The 17,585-nt window shown below is 45.6% G+C and overlaps 1 protein-coding gene across 2 annotated transcripts in view; it reads right to left on the minus strand.

Annotated features, from left to right (window-relative positions):
• Positions 1 to 1,396: 1,396 nt before the first annotated feature.
• Positions 1,397 to 17,585, minus strand: part of CADM1 (cell adhesion molecule 1) — a 363,473-nt gene continuing 347,284 nt past the window's right edge. For both annotated transcript variants that reach the window (XM_055423068.2, XM_055423067.2), the window contains 2 exons: positions 6,014 to 6,145; positions 1,397 to 3,989 (listed from right to left, as the gene is read on the minus strand). In XM_055423068.2, the coding sequence (XP_055279043.2) occupies positions 3,871 to 3,989; positions 6,014 to 6,145 (251 nt within the window). In that variant the 3' untranslated portion in view covers positions 1,397 to 3,870. The remainder of the gene's footprint in view (positions 3,990 to 6,013; positions 6,146 to 17,585) is intronic.

A 17,585-nucleotide genomic window follows, 5' to 3' on the forward strand; every position in this document is an offset into this window, starting at 1 on the left:
ACAGCTTCATGGTTTCCTGTGGGTGTCACTGATGCCCCGGTTAGTCTCCAGGGGCACCTTACACTCCCTGTGTTTCTCACAAGGCTGAATGTGCAGCAGGAGCTCCATAACCGCGTGTCTGATTTGCTGATTTTTACAGAGACAGGTGAGAGGCCAGGCCAGGATGGGAGAGGCCGAAATGAGGCCCACAGCCTCATTTGGATTTTCTGGAGCTTACCTTTTCTCACTGCAGAGCTCTCCCCGTCACCTGCCTGAAGAAAGAAAGGGGGACGGACTCAGCCACAGCTGGGTGAGCGGTGGGAAAGGGCCGTCTGGGGCCGCTCACGTGTGATCTGAGCATTTGAGGGATCGGTCACCATACAGTGCGGTCACTGCTCGCCGGGGCCTGCAAGGCAAGGGGGAAGGTCACAGACCAAATCAGGCGGTCCACCCGGCCCGGAAGCCCCGGCAGCCTAGACAGTAAGTGAGAACGATCTGCAGGCAGCCAGGCTCGTCCTCTGCAGGTCTTGTCTTTTTGTTAAAGGAGAGAAGAGAGTACTTGAAATGAAGAAGGAAGGATGATTGTGAAGACACGAAATCCCAAAGGAAGAGACAGGTGGAGCAGCCAACACAGGGGAGTGGGTGGGGTGGTGGGTGGAAACAGGGGTGTGGGGGCAGGAGACGGATCCACCAGAGGGGCGGTTCCCCCCTGGCCTGCCACTGCAGCCGGCGCACCTGCACAAATCCCTGGGTCCCCACGTGACGCCAGACACCTGGCCCACCTGGCCGCTAAGAGGGGAGGAGAGAAGGACAGGAAGGAGCAGAGGGAGAGAAGGTGGTTCCAAGAAGCCCGGCCAACAGCGCCTCCGAGCATCGAGCGCCCGTGTTTCCAGCCCTGCGCGCGGTCCTAAGGTGGACGTTGGACCGGGGCCCGTCTTCTCCCAGGCTGAGGAGTCCGTAAGAAGTCCATAATGAGATGAAAGGATCACTTTGTAACATTAATTTTTTTTTATTAAGAAGACAGATATTTTATAGTACTTCTTTTTTTTTTTCTTTTTTTTTTGTAAAAATGGTATACATGAACCAATACAAAATGCGAATGGAACATATGGATATGGAATTTCTTACACCGTAACATCGTTCATGTACACCTTAAAAACAGAACTGGCCTAAAGGGAAAAGTCAGACGTCGGTGTGACTAAAGAACAAGCTTATTTGGCATCAATTATACATCCTTCATTATTTTATATTCCTTTAAAAAACACAAAAAACAAGTTTGTTCTTTCTTCACTCTAAAAAAAGTGATCAACCTGTACAAAGTAATACTCAACAATACATTTCAAACAGTGCACTGTATACTTAAGAAAAAAATACATAAACCAATATACAACTAAAATCCATAATTTCCTGTTTTTGCTTTGTTTTATTATTATTATTATTATTATTTTTCCAATGCGTGGGGCCTACACTTTGCAATCTACCTGAGACGGAAAACACCAATCAAAACACATGAACCTGAGACATGTCGACATTTTAAGCCAGAGAGTCACGTTGGAGCACTGCACTACTGCACACTTGTCAAAACAGAAAGATGGGAGGTCCCCAGAAGGAGATGCCAATTCGATGAGCAATGGGAGGGTTTTTGTGGGTTTTTTTTTTCTTTTTTTTTTTTGTTGTTGTTTTTGTTTTTTTTTTCCTAAAAAGAACAGCTGAAAAAAACCTCTCAACGACATGCTAAATGGTTCTCATCCTTTGATACGATTATACTATGGTCGGAATGGGTGCTAAGGGCTCGGAATAGAGCTGCACATTATAAAATTCATTGAAAAAGGGATGTTCATTGTGGCTTTTTTGTCTTGATTAAGTGCCTAGGGATAGGAGAGGGGAAAACAAGATGCTGCTCGATATGGATTTTCTTTTAACATCCGTTCCCAAAAGGCCCCCATATTGCAATGGTTCTATCAAAGGTTAAAATAAAGACAAGAAAAATAAACACGCTTTCAAATAACAAAGAGTTGACACTTTTTCCCCTTAAATAAATCAGCGTAAGTTTTCCACATAATGTAACAATAGTAAAAATGCACCTTGCAAAATCCAAAATTACTCACTGAAAATGTTATATAATATATATTTATATATATATAGATCTATTTTTTTTTTTTTTTTTGATGCCATCTTTCCATAGGGACTGTATTCTGGAGTCTGGAGCCTTACCAAAGCATATGGTAAGAGTTTAGTTTTCGTCCGTTAGGACTACTTCTAGATTTCAATGAAAATCCCATTTCTTTAAAAAAATGTCAATGGTAACTAGACTCCTCTTCCTTTTCCCAAGGCTCCCCATCTAAGATATGTTCAAGGTAACTTATTTTAGTAGCTATGCTCTATGGCTGCCATCATGCGAGGATCAGTAATTTTTTGGCAGATGGTTCTTAAGGCTGAGGAAAGAGGCCAAGGCTAGTGTAGGAAAGGTAAAAAGATAAAAACACTCACATCTGAGTTTTGATTAAGTAACTGAAAACCCCTCCATGCTGTCTCTCCACCTCTGCTCTGACCTTTCGAGAACTGAGATGGACGGCGGACCGGTCTGAGAACAATACCAGCCCTTCTGTTGTACCTCCTGCCTTTGTCAAGCCAAATCGTAAGGAATGCAAGTTTCACACGGATTCGAGTTGGAAATCCCAGCATGACAAATATCTGTAATATACAGTACATGCAGGCCACATCCCACTGCCTTCCTAACTAAGCACAAAGGAAAAAAAAAGAAAAAGAAAAGAAAAAAAAAAAAAAAAAACCTGTCCCATTCAGTCATTCGCACACCACATGGACTTGCTTTTTTCCTACAAATTAGTGAGAAGTAAGGCCGATTGGGAAAGGTGGATGGAATCATTTGGAACAGAAATAACCAGAGCAGAACTATCTTTCCCCCCTCCCTACTTCCCCTCCTGTGGCAACTCAAATTCGTCCACTTATATAAAAGGAACAGACCTCACCTGTCAGGTCTGTTTAGGGCACTGAAAAAGGAGGAGCCCTTTCTGCCCCAAACCTTTCTGGACAGCGTGGGGTATTATCTATACTGAGCCGTCTACAGATACAGAATTAAAGACAGTTTCAATCTCACTGTGACACACCTCACTTGCAGATAACCCTGTACAGTAATGTAGTTCCACAGCAAACAGAACAGTTTCTGAATCACAGTCTAAGTTTCTAGTCTTCGCTGCTCTAAAGTATTTGAAACATGGGCAGCAGCAAAGAGTTCTCATGGTTTGTTCACCCAAAGCTTTACGACAACAGAGAAGAATGCATTATGGATACACTAAATTCTGAACTATGAAATCTAAACTGTGCTGGTTCTCCTTTTATGAAACTCAATTTTGAACAGAAAGCTTCAAAAATAAACAAAGGAAAAGAACATCAGTGACAAAATAAGGAGGGCCAAAAGGTTCTAAGGAATCCCAGCAGGCAAATTCCAAAATGGGAGATTTTTTTTGGGGAAAAAAAAAAAAATCCAAAAATTTTTTGGGAAAAATAAATTCACACAAAGGAGGGAGGGAAAAGAAAAACAGGAACGCAACCAACGAACGAAAAACAAGGCACAGAATTTTCTGCAATCTATCCAAACTAAATCCAAGCTTCCAAGTTTGACTTGGTAGGAAGAAATAAACATTGAAAAACCAAGCAATCAGAAAAAGAGGTGTCAAACAGCAGAGTGTACTTTTCAAAGAACATTTCTTTTCGTTTTTTTTAACACAGCAAATCCCAAGCCTTCCCAGTCTCACACCTTTCCACCCATTCATAAAAAAACACACGAATTTCTCGCAAGTTCCAATATCACTGTCTCTTTATCATCTAAATAGGGCCAGTTGGACACCTCATTGAAACAAAAGGGCTGATCTAGATGAAGTACTCTTTCTTTTCTTCAGAGTTGTTCTGTCCTCCTTCTGCATTGATTATAGCTGTGTCTGCGTCTGCTGCGTCATCGGCTCCTTTGGCTTCATGAGTGAAGTATGTACCTGAAAGATGAAGGGGTAAAGCACCGTGACTGTCTGATGGCCGCTGTGTAAAGTGGTACAGAGATGGCAACTTGCTTTATGGCCATCATCAGCCGAAGTGGTGTGCAGGCAGCAGAGGGGAAAAAACAATTGGAAGAAGAGAGCGAGGTGGGTGAGACAAATGGGGATCCGGGGGTTCCAAAGGCACCACTCCAACTGAACCGCTGCGATATAATTCAGCAAATGAGACATTAGAGCCGTGATTATGACCAGAGGATGTCAGCAGAAGAAGACGTGAGTGGGAGCTAAAAATGCAGGAAGCTGGAGAGCTGCTGACAGTAAACGCCCAGGACCAATGGCCAGATATGTGCACGCACATGGTTAAAGACCAAAGCAAGGAAGAGCAATTAGCCAATAAATGAATTAGGGCCCTGCTGATTTTCCACCGTCATCTCACATCGTTTATTTGAACCCTCGCCTCCTGTCTTCAGGAAGCACTGGTGCCTGTCCATTAGTGAGCATGTGCTTGAACCTGCACAAGTAGGTTTGATTTTTCTTCTGCCTCCCATTGCAGAGTGGGGTTCCAGATCGAGAAATAATTTGATGTTGTAACAGCTGGAAGCAAGGCATAGGATCTTCCTTAAGAAACAAGTGATTCTTGCTTCTGATGTCACTCTAGCCGGGACCCAGATTCATGGATTTGCTAATTGGCACAGCCACTTTATAATGACAATAGACAGAACATTAACGGAGTTGGTGACACTCTTTATCAGCAAGTCCCAACGGTTTACGCGGAGAAAGACAAGGGTTGCACCTCTGTATGAAATACAGGTAGAGCTGGCACTGCCCATGATAATCAAATCACCCTCCTCCCGTTAGGTATCGTGCTCGCAAAGATTCTTAAGTAAGAAAAGGCTGTTGAGCTTTCACGTTTTCAGTGACAAATCCGAGAAGGCAGGCAGTCGGATGGTCCTCCCATGTCCCTCTTTCCTCTGGAGAGTACACCCTCCTCCCAGCAACTCCCAGTACTGTGCAGACTTCAGCCCTGCTCTCTCGCCTGACCTCCCTAGCTCTATCAAGCTTAACAACAAGAGGCTGGGAGTTCTCCATCAAACAGACTGCCTCTTGGGAGTGGACAGAGTGTACACAGAGCGCTGGGCATGGGCAGAGGGACCCCCGGTATGGAGGGCCCCCAACTGTTTTACACTTGAGATGGGCGCTTTGGATGCTAAAGGTGATTGTCAAGCACCTTGGACCTCCACTGCTATGCTCAGGGGACCCACCCTGAACCCATCCGGCAGTCTGCCAGCACCTCGAGTTTACACTACAGGAAAGGCCTGGAAGCCCACTGCAAAGTGCTTGAGAAAAATACCCGAGAAAGACCAGGGCCAACAAAGAAAAGGAAGAATAAATTACCGAGAGGGAGAAGAGGCTCAGAGCAGCGTGGGGTAGAGAGGAGGAGCGCTCGCAAAGATGATTGCCCATCCAGACTGCACGGTTGATAAGTGTGATGATTAATGGCAATTTAAATCAATTGCACTGATAATTTTAAAAATACATATTTATGTGGCTTTTAAGGCACATCAAACCAAGGACGTATTCCAGCCGCTGTGACCAGCTTACCCAGCGCTGGGGGCCAGGGCACAGGGCTAGCCCACATGTTTCCCACAAAGCAGAAGGTCATGGGGGTGCTTTTTCCCTCTTTATCATTTTGGGGTTCATGCCACACCTCACATACCAGCCCCTTATATTTTTTACTCTATCCCCGATGATGGATTGTAGAATAACAAACCTATAAAGCATTTTATTTAGAGAAAAATCCAAATCAAGGAGTGCTACTCATCAACTCTGAGTCCTTCCTAATCAGCGGCTGCTAAGATTTTTGTTTTTCCTTCTCTCCCAGTTCCAAGAATCAAAGGGGCTGTGTGGCCCCAGAAACCAAACCGCCTATTCAAGGACAAGCTTGCCAAGTCCTGCAAAGGCAGGGGCCATGGTGACACGAGGCCTCCTGGCTGCCCAAGCTTACAGGAGGCCCCCTGGCTTACCTTTATGTCTGGCAAAATAGCGCCCCAGAATGATGAGCAAACACAGCATGGCAAACACCACCACGGCCACGACGCCGCCAATCACGGCGTGATCCACCGCCCTGATCGCGCCTTCTTCACCTGCTCGAGAATCTGTTGAGATCAGAAGAGGAATAGGGATGTAGAGTCCATTAGGAGACACCAGAAACCCTGGAGACACTGCCTCCAGGATCAGAGGTCACCTTCTTTCTTAATGGAGGAGTCAGGATAGTCGAGATGGATCGAGTGCCACCGAGGGGACCTGTCCAGTGCTGAATTGACCTGTTCTCTCCTCAAGGCAATTTCATTCTAAGCGGCATCGGATGCTAACACGCGTGAACACGCTTAGGGAGCAGAGAGAGAAGAAATAGAGTCTGTCCAATCCTGGCCTGGTCTTGGCATTCACCCTCTCAGTAACTAGCTGCAGATCCTATGTAGGAGGCTGACCTAACTATTTAAGGGAGCTTGGAAAGGCACCTTCAGGCAGTGATAGGAGCTGTGGAAGGGCGGCTGGAGGATCTTTCTAGAGTTGCCCCAGAACTTATTCCCCACTAGGCATTTGCATGAGAAAAGCAAGGAGCTCAAAAGCCCCAGCTGCCTAAAGATAAAACAAGGATTAGGGGACTAGAGACAAGTGACATGCCTGCTACATTTAGGATGTATGAGGGAGTAAGCCTCTGTCTAAAAACCTAAAAACCTATTTCAAAAAAAGACAGCAAGGAATAATTGTCCATTGCCACAGACGGTTTTTCTTTTATTTATTTAACACTCCACGATGCAATTAATTTTCCTTTATAAGCATCACTCCCTGGGGATGTCTTCTTTCGACTGAGGAACGACATGTTTGGCTGGGGAACAACTCCAAAATGAACCCCAAATGAGCTATGGCCATGCAGAATGGATGTATGGCAGTGTAAACAATTTTAATTTAGGAATGTGGCTACATCACCCCTTGCTGAAATTCTAATGGCACCCGAGATTTATAATGTAGTAAAAAACAATTATTCTCCCGTTGATTAATACATTAACATTTTCGAGTGGAAGCTAAACCATTGTCTTTTTTTTTATTGAGTCAAGTACGACACCTCCATTAAAATGATTTACTAGCTGTACCTTACAATTTAAGCACAGCAGCAACAGAAACGGTAAAAATCTTTTAACTTTACATGATTTGTGAAGTCATATGTGAAGGATTTACCATTTAAATCTTTCAGTACAAGAAGCACATGGCCTATAAATCTGTCCCCGCAGCAGTTGCTGGACGCCTAAGAGAAATGCATTTCACCAGGAAGACGGAGAGTGCAAATTCGAGTCAATTTTTAAGAAAGATTTATCTCTGTCTCTCTCCAAAGAACAGAGCAAATCTCTGAAGCCTCCACCTCTAATAATATTTGAAGTTTATCGATCAAGTGTACAGATCCGTGACAGCTAAAGGTAATGGTGCTCTTTTGAGCCGAAACCTGATACAACGCTTTCAGCAGGAGGGCATGATTTACACTTTCTATCGATATTCCCAATTCTGCTCTGAGATTAAGTACTGAAGGATGTGGGCAAATAACTCGTGACTGAGGGTTCCATGAAAAGTGTTTTAATTAAAAGAGTTTAAATTAAAAAACGGAGTATTTAAAGTGTTTCATTAAGTTGCCATTGGAAGGACGACCAAAAAAAAAAAAAAAAAAGAAATCCCCACTCCAAACCCAGAAATGTGGATGGAATCGGAGGCCGCAGCGGGTCGCCCAGGACAACAGGATGATGGGAGTTTAATTGGAGAATGGAGATGGGTTGGAGGCAGAGTGCACTGCAGCCAATTAGCCCGCTCCGTGACGCACGGGCCCCTCCAGCCACACGTCTAATAAGCTTGCCTTGAAATGTGGCAGAGAGGAGTCTCCCCCTGCATCCCAAAGTGCTGCCTACTGCAGCGGCGGCAGCCTCCGTGTCTTGAAAGTCATTTCAACAAGGCAAAACTCAGCTACGGAAACTTTTTTTTTCTTTTCTTCTTTTAAGACAACAGGGCTTGTTGAAGGGGCGAGCTCCCAGGAGGATGCACTGTGACACATGGCATCTGCTGGAGGGTAATGCTTTACACACCAGAGACTTTCACCCCAACTGCACAGGTTCAGACTTGCTCACAGGGAGACCAAAGTCATGGATAAGCCAGAAAGCTGTGCTTCCCTTAGGGAGCTGTCAAAATAGGGGCTCTTGTGGGAATGAGAATTAACTCCTCTCCAATGGCCACGAGCTTCAGACCTATTGAAAGATGAGGCTCTTTCAACTAACTCCCTATATCTTAGAATGGGGTAAGAAAAACAAAGTGATTCCAGCTACTGAGCAGCGGGGAAAGCTGGGTTCAAGAGGGGAGAGGTAAAGAGAGGTCCCGTCGCCCCTTCTAGGCTTAACCCACTGGGGGAAGCACTCTTGTGCACTCTGTTCCAAGACTGCCTCCTCCATGCCGAGGCGCAGGACCATCTTAGAAGCCTAGGGAAAGAAAGCCAGAGAGAGAGAAGCGGGGAGGGAGGGAAGAGAGATGAAGAAGGATGGGGAAGCTCTGATGAGAGAAAACCCACCAACCAACATCATAGGGTACGTATCTGCAGGATTAATTTCTCCAGCCAAAAATCATTCATGTGACCTTTGCTTTCCAGGAACTCAGAGCTGAAGAGGCTCATTTCTCCTTGCCCTGTGGCCACATTAAATACCTGGGTTCTCGTTATCTTTCCCATGCTCGGGGACACACATATTTTATAGATACTTATTTATAAGGGTAATCTCTCCAGCTATCTTCCGATACTCACTTTGATCAGAAAGTTTACTACCGCCACTTAATCACCGAGACATCTCTCCTGCCTTCAATTATTGTGGACGGACACAGAAGGTAAGTGGTGTTGAATTTACATGGAACAGAGTGGGCTGCAGCTCTGCCCCACCTCTTTCCATCCCTGGCCTGCCCCGGGGTTTACTGCGGGAGGCCCTGATACAGTCCTGGCCGTCCTCCAGCGTCTGGTGTGGCCTGGCATCCTCTATGAAGAGTGGCGCGGTCTCCAGACTTGTCTCATTCCTTTTTGGGTGTCCATGTGTGGGATGAGTGGGGAGTTTTTCTAGTGTCATTGATTGGTCCAAGGTGGTAGCTCAGTTAGTAAAGAATCTGCCTGCAATGCAGGAGACCCTGCTTTGATTCCTGGGTCAGGAAGATTCACTGGAGAAGGGATAGGCTACCCACTCCAGTATTGTGGCCTGGAGAATTCCATGAACAGAGGAGCCTGGCAGGTTATAGTTCATGGGATCGCAAACAGTCAGATATGACTGAGCGACTTTCACTTTTTGGTGGGGGGCCCAGGTGAAGGCTGGTTCCCTACCCCTGGATGCTGTGGGCTGGTGTCTCGCTCACAGCCCTAAGCAGTTACACAGGATGCTATACAGACAGGAACCAGGCTACGGGAATAGAGTGCAAACTGGAGCCCAGAACAGTGTCACCAACCAATAGCAGCATGGATTCCCACAAGGTCCACTGGCCAAGTGACCCTCCTTGTCCTGTTCACAACTGTTCCTTGAGCAATTACCTCACAGAGAAAACTGTGGAAACGCCAATGGCTTTCACCGTCACTCACACATCCTGCTCCTCATGGGGTGCAGAGCCTTTCCCTAGAGTCCCATCAACTTCCCTGGGGAACATCCTCTCCAGATTTCAGGCTGCTTTTCGAATCAGGCAGAGGAGGAAACCTACCGATTCTACAGCCGCCCTTGGCTTCTACACTGTTGTTGTTTAGTCGCTAAGTCATGTCTGACTCTTTGCTTCCCCACAGACTGTAGCCTGTCAGGCTCCTCTGTCCATGGGATTTCCCAGGCAAGAATACTGGAGGGGGTTACTATTTCCTTCTCCAGGGGATCTTCCTGACCCAGGGATCGAACACATGTCTCATGCATTGGCAGGTGGATTCTTTATCGCTGAGCCACCAGGGAAGCCCTAGCTTTTACATAACCTACTGTATAATACAGCTAGCTGGTGGGAAACTGCTGTATAGCACAGGGAGCTCAACCCAGTGCTGTGATGATCTAGAGGGGTGGGGGGTGGGTGAGAGGGAGGCTCAAGATGGAGGGAAATATATGCATATTTATGGCTAATTCACACTGTTGTACAGCAGAAACCAACGCAACATTGTAAAGCAATTATCCTCCAGTTAAAAATTTAAAAATTACTAATTAAAAAAAGTATGTGGGCATTAAAGCACTAGTAAAGCGTTAAAGTGCATTAAAGCACTGGTCCTCAGGCAGTGGACAGCTCTTGGTTTAGAAGGGAGTGTTTTCCTATCTTCAGGAGACACGATTGTCCCTCGCACTTAGTACAGTGTAGCTGTTCACTTCTGCTGAGAGTTCCTCATCAATCACTTCTCACAGGACGTCAGGTAACTCAGGCCTCATCCTTCCATGAGCCAGATTTTCAGGGGCACTATGTAGCTGCTGAGAAGTGTCAACTCAGAGATGGGGCACAATCCTTCCCGCGTTGTCCCGTGCTGCAGGCCCTGCAGGCTCTGAGTGTGACATGAGACTCTTTAAGGACAGATCAATCATGGACTGTTTAGTATTCGTGAGTTAGCTCTTCTTTGGGCCAAAAGCTGGAACAACTTGACTCCAGGTGAGGGTTTACAAGCAGCTTACAGAATACTAAGTTGGCTACCACTGCTTGGGTCACAGTTTCAACTACCCGGGGTTCCCATTAGCATCTTAGAAACTGCAAGGACAAAAAATTTCAAAGACTATCCCAAGAGCGATGCCCGGACCTGCTCAGTTTTCTTTACTTTGGGCCGGGTGACCTGGTTTGATCCTTTTCTCGTGGGCAATGTGCAAGGGGTAAGTTCTAAAGGCACTCGTTCCCTAGGGCCTGACAAGAAAAGCGACTGCTAGGAAACTTCGGTCTCCTGCCTCTCCCTCCAGGGGCCTCCCCTTTCTCTACTTGCTCTTATTCCTCAAATGTCTTGCCAGGGTCTCCTGAGCGCCGGGCTCTGGCAGTTGCACCGCCTGTTAAAACAGGGTGCTGTAACAGATCCTGGTTTCTATGGCTACTTTACCACCTGGCACTGGACACCTGACATCAACTGCTGTGTGAATGCCTTAATCACAGATCTGTGAAAAACCTAGAAGCCTCCGCTACCAGAGGCCATACCACGGAATGGCCAGGATGTCCGAGACAAGCTCCTGGCAGACAGGGACCTTGGCAGCGGGGGGTCGCTGAGCCAAGTGCCCACTGCAGCTGCAGCTGGGCTACCTTCAGCCCAGGCCACACGGACAGGACACGAAGACTGTCACCTTGGAGGAGCTGAAGTGTGACATAGTCATACAGCTCAGACACACGGAGGAGGATGGGACGACCACCCTATCTTGGCTTCCTTCACATTTCAACCTTCCCTTGGCCTTGGCTAGAAGGAATACTCAAATACTTGGGGAGAGCTAGACACTCCCCTTAAACACACATACTATTTTTTTAACAAAGGTTATAAACTACCCAAGGTCTCATCTTTAAAATTAATACCAAAGAAATGGGGGAGGTTCTAAGGAGATGGGTCTTCCTACCTGAATTTATTGGACTATCCTATATTTAACCTTCTGCCACTTCTCTATGAATGACTGTTGCCTGTTGACCTTTGGGAAAAGTGAAACTGTTGACTTTTCACAACAGTTCTGTCTGTCACTTGCTTTAGTTCTATTCTTTTTTCCTGGGCTGAGGTCTGATTGGACAAGTGAGTTTAATTAGAAACTTCGAGAAGCAGTGTTCATAGCAGAAATGTGGCCCCTTGCTTCCTAGGGCTACAGGGATTACTAGATCTCAGAGGATGCTTAATGACTATGACGTCATTTGCTACTTCTTACTAGAAAGAAAGAAAAAGCTTGACAGTGGATTTTTCATATCTGGGACGAAACCAGAATCTGACCTCAAAGATAAAACCAGTACCCAAACCTGGCGCCACCAGAGAACTGCAGCTTCTCATTCTCAGGGCCTATTGTAGCTCCCATCACGACAACAAAAATAAGTGTGCATTTTAAAAAGCACAACTTTATTACTGAAGGGGAACAAACTGAATGGCATGCGCTGACAAAATGCCACATTATTTGCTAATCCTAATATGTTATTCTTCTTTAAGATTTGCTTTTCTCAGCACCAATTCAATTATAGATGCTACAAATCCTTCTGACATTTAATTCCCTCTTGTCAGAGAGTAGTAAATGTATACAGTACATGCACAGCTTTCCCATTAAGATGTTAATACATATTGGAGCACACCGGCCTCCATGCAGCATAACCTTTCTTTTCTGTCTTCTGAGAGAGTGGAAGGGAAGGAAGCAATGTAAGGCAAGAAAATCATGAAGGTTCTCATACAGCATCCCAGGCATCTAAGACGACCCCTCAGCTGCGTCTCATTCTAGCCATGTAACTCCAGCTATGCTAACGTTTCAAAAGAACTATGTTAAGTGACTTAAAGAAAAACTGGAGCCATCATCGTCGCCACCATCCTGCCGCCCAGAGCTCCGTAGGCGTTCACTGACGTCACAAGTACTGCGCACGGGCTCTGGTTGCTCACGATCACAGTGATCAGGACCCGTGCTCTTAGGCGGTTACCGTCTATCTTTTCCTCCAGAAAGAGGCCTGAGCAGGAGATGTCAGAAGAGGGAGGCGCTCACCTCCTGTGTGGCCTGCTGGAAAGTGCACTGGACTTGCCCACAGCCTTCTAGCCCAGGCGAGAAGCTGGGCTTCACTGCTTTTCTGTGTGACTTCAGGCAGGTCAATGAGCCACTCTCAGCCACTGAGCAGACATACAATTCAGAGGACTGTTTTGAGGAGCCAGTGTGTTGCTGAATATGAAGGGGCCTCTCTGGGCTGGGGCTTGGCATGTCATAGGCACTCAACAGGTGTTTGGCAAATTGAAATCCACTGTCATAAAGCCCAAGGTGGGCTTTATTCCAGTTCTCATCACTGATTCCAGGCAAATACTTATGGCACTTTGGAGTAAGGGTTGTACTGCACACTTAGTGCTGTTCTCAGAGGCTAAGATGCCCCAGAGACATCAGCTGAGGTGAAGTCACCAAGCCGCTTTTCATTTATGCAGAATGGCACACAGTGTGACTGGCGGTCTGGGGTGGTGGTCAAGGCTGTGGGCCTGCCGAAGGCCACCCCATCCAAGTTATAACTCAGGTGTACCATTTAAGCATCAGGATATTGAGCTCTTGTTGTCAGCTAAGCATGAGAACAAGATTTTTTTTTTTTTAATGCTGATTTCTCTCCCTTCTCAAGTGACTTGATTTTTTAAATTTAACCAACAGTGGAAATGACTTGATGCAACAGGATGCAAACGCTCCCAAGGCATTAAGCATCACCAGAGAGACCACAAGGCACACTCCTGAGTCCTCTCTACTCATCTGATGATGAGGACTCAGAAGTGTGATTGCCTTTTCCATTTTAAGCAACAGGAAGGCGCTGAGGATGAGACTGGAGTTTTCCTTAAAGGAGCAGACATCTGATAAAGAGGACAGACTTGTGAAGTATTTCCAAACATACATTTCCCACTAGACTCTCTCTCTGGAGAAAGATGCGTCAGTGGACCTCAGGCATTTGGGGGTGTGAGGATGGATTAATGAATATGGTGAAGTCACCCCAGAGCAGTGTCCAACCTGTAGAGCTGGAATTCACACTTTGTGTTGGAGCCCGCCAACTTATCAATTTGGAAGGAATAGTTCCTATTTGATGGTCTCCTTCCTCCCCATGGGGGAAACAGTAGCATGTTGGATTATGGGACGATCAGCAACATCATGAAATTCAAACTCATGTTGTGGTAAAGTCATGGCCAAGCTGGCACAGACCCAGTATGATTTGCCAGTCTACTGCATTGTATTAAATGGAAGTTTGAAATAAGGGAAGCTACATGTTTCAACCCCCTGCAACCCAACACCTTCCCATGGCGTTTTGGACTGGCTCAGGGGGAAATCCATCCCACAGTTTAGGAGATAATGGTATTGAAAACAACTGAGCAGAGTTTAAGGTCGCCACTGGATGGGAAAGAGCTTCATCCGATGCTGGAAAAGATCTCTCCTGGTTGCCAGCAATATACCTGATGGGCTCTGGAGAAATCACCTTTCCCTGCCGCCTTCTTTCCAAGCACTGACTGCATCAAAAAGGGCCCAAGAGGAAAGGATTCTCAAGATCCCAGAACAAAGGAAGTGTGGATTTCACAGGGGAAGGATAATCACTTTTTAAACCAAAGTTTCTGTATCCTGAAAAGGCAGGGAAGTCTATGTTTAAACTCTGATTCTGTCTCTTGAGTAAATCATTTAACCTCAGGAGCCCAGCGTCTTCATTTGTACGCAACCCTTCCTCAATGATCTCACAGGGTTTTCGGGACAAGCCTCCCATGCTGGCTCATGCTCGTCTCTTGGTCTTCCTGTCCCACTGGCCTCCCCTTCTGCGCATTTGTACCCTCCACCTCTTCCCAGTAAAGTTATTCGCTTTCATTTTACCTAGGCTTATTTTTCTCACAGCAGTAGTCTGACATTTCATTGTGCTTTGAGCCTTTCTCTCGGACAAGAACGTAACTGTATGAGGGCAGGATCCTGGCGTGTGAAATCTGGGGCAGCTCCAGCCCCTGGCTGGTTTTGTTCACTGCTGCATCCCTGGTGCCCAGACCAGTGCCTAGCACACAGGAGCTCAAACAACTGCTGAATGAATGCGATCAGTGAGATGACGTGTGTGCGTGAGCTCTCTACGTGCTCAAGCACTATACAAACACAAGCGAAAGAAGACCTCACTTGAAATTTAGGGGCCATACCTTAAGTTTGTCTACATAGTCCAGCTGGGTTTTGATGTTTTACTTTATCATCATCTTTATTATTACTAGTCTAACAACACCACCAACAAATGCAACTGCCTGTTTGCCAAATCTAGGCCATACTTTATGTGGGAGCCAGTAAGGAAAGAGTTCCCCCCAATACTAGGTCTACTGACCGTTCCTTACACACATTTCAAGCAAGTTAAGTCAGACTTTGAGGACACCCACCAGACAGATGGTCGTATATTCCACCCCAGAACTGACAATCTGGATCTGAAGGCCTTTCAGGGCTTCCATTAAATGAAGTGTTAGTTGCTCAGTTCTGTCCAACTCCTTGCAACCCCATGGACTGCAGCCTGCCAGACTCTTCTGTCCATGGAGTTCTCCGGGCAAGAATACTGGAGTGGGTTGCCATTTCCTTCTCCAGGGAATCTTCCCGACCCAGGGATCAAACCCAGGTTTCCTGCACTACAGGTGGATTCTTTCCGTCTGAGTCACCAGGGAAGTTCCGTTAACTAAATCGAGACCATATTTTAAGCCCGGGTTTTCTCTGTAATCCATTTAAAGGACTGGAGCTAGCTCACCTAGATCCTTCCTTAACAACTAACATGAATTATCAAGGCCACTTAGAATTTGCCTTCCATCCACACTTTCCTATGGATTGTGAGGGAGAAGTATTTTCTTCCAGATCACCTTCTTGTATTAGGGCTGTAACTGAAAACATGTCTTTGGGAAGCATGAGAGCTCTGAAATTTCTTGTTGGTTGCCTTTGCTTCAAAAGCAGAAGTCTGATGGATTGCTCTGATTGTGCCAGAGGGCTATTCTCTGGCATGCTGTATATTTACCACCGTACTCCGCTAAACAGTCCCCAAAGGCCCTTCCATCGCTGAAGGGAGCAAGGCAGTTGGAGACATTTTTTAAAAAGTTTTAAAATAAAATAGAAGGATAAATAGGCTTGAAGCCATTCTATTCCACATGGGTGGCAATAACCACCAGCTGTCACAGGGAAACAGCAGATGTAATTGATAAAACAATTGAAAACTCTTGTGGATCCATCATCAATAAAGTTAACACCCAAAAAGTCAATGAAAGGGTTCAAAGTAGAACTGGAGAATCTCCCCAGGTCCACCAATAATTAAATCACTGAACTACACGCAAGCATAATTTTTTAATGCAGATTAAAGAGGAGGATCAGCTGGGCAACTTGTTTTGCTGGGTGAGGCTGGGGCACCATATGGTGCTTATGAAATTGTCATTAGCTGAGGTGGCATTGGTGAATGGGGGAGGAGAGGAACAGGGGGCGAGCAGAAGACAGACCAGCATTATTCTGAAGGAAAAAGCAGGATGTAACGTTTATCCATAATGAGGAAAGAATGAAATTTCTACCCAGATGGAGCAGGGAATGGATGGTAATATTATTCATTACCACAGTTTAGCATTAAATGTGCAACACCTCCTCTAATTTATTGATGGACTGTTTAAGACGGGTGTTAACCTGTTTGTCTTGTCTTATAATTGAATTCAGTCTCCAGGCTACAGAAATTTGAGAAGTTCATCCTTTCTCAATCAATATGCTCCCCTTCAGTGACCCATTTCGAGACAGCTTCATAAAAAATAATGTATTTTGTTTTAATAAATTTAAACACTATGACAGCTGCTCAATTTTTATTGGGTGTTTTTTTTTTTTTCCCTTCAGATGTCTCTTTGCTGCCTAGTGAAGCCATGCTCACAATCAATAGTAATTGATTAATCAGCATCCCCTTTGAACAAAGGTGCTAATCAGTTTTTGATTAGTTCATCAAACCAGATGCAAAGGCAGCCCAGCCCCTGCCTGATGGATCATCAGGGTTCTACTTGACTTATGGCTTCCGTGCAATGTGTGACTGCAGTGTTCCTGGATGGGGAGGGGGAGAACGTAATTATTAATTTAACCGAATTATTATGAACACAAACAGTTGTTGGTTTATTGCTCCCGACTCAGGGGTGATTGATAGAGCTGCGGCAAGGCTGCATCTGACTTGGTGCAGAGCTGAGAGACCCAGAGTAGTCTTTAATTGATGATGCTGGAGGAAGGGGTAACGGCTGCTTTAGTCCCATTTTCCTAAGGAGGAGAAAAATGACTTCTGCGTATCTGAGTGATCCTTGTCTGGCTGATATGCCAAGAAGGATCAGGGCCAAGGAGAACTCAGTCCCTTCTTAGGATCCTTGAGATGATCTAATTGCTACTGTGTCACAGGGCTGTTTTATTTAGGGTCAGGGTCAGAAATGTGTGGACTACTTACACTCAGAACGATATTCTAAGTAGGGAAAAGACTCATCTACTCTCACTTCAAAAAAAAAAGATCAGGCTAACGTTTTTGCAACTTCTCTAAATCCATCACAAACGGGAGGCAAAAATAAAACACTGCTTTGATAGCCAGCTAGCTTTCTAATCTATTTATTTATCTATCTAAATTCCTTGGGATTTGGAATTCATTTATTCATCCAACAAGCATCAGTTGAGAGCTTACAACACCACAGGTGTACAGCAGTGAACGAAACCGATATGGCCTCCTGGAGCTTCCACTCTGCAGGAAAATCCAACAGTTCAAGTTCAAACTGGGATACGCTACATAGCAGAAAAATAAAGGCATCTTTGAGGCTTGACAGAAGCACAGTGAGTGAGTGAGTGAAGTCGCTCAGTCGTGTCCGACTCTTTGCGACTCCATGGACTGCAGCCTACCAGGCTTCTCCATCGTGGGATT

Source organism: Moschus berezovskii, chromosome 14 (assembly GCF_049115385.1).
Source record: "Moschus berezovskii isolate FMDL1 chromosome 14, NW_MosBer_1.0, whole genome shotgun sequence".
Lineage (NCBI taxonomy): Eukaryota > Metazoa > Chordata > Mammalia > Artiodactyla > Moschidae > Moschus > Moschus berezovskii.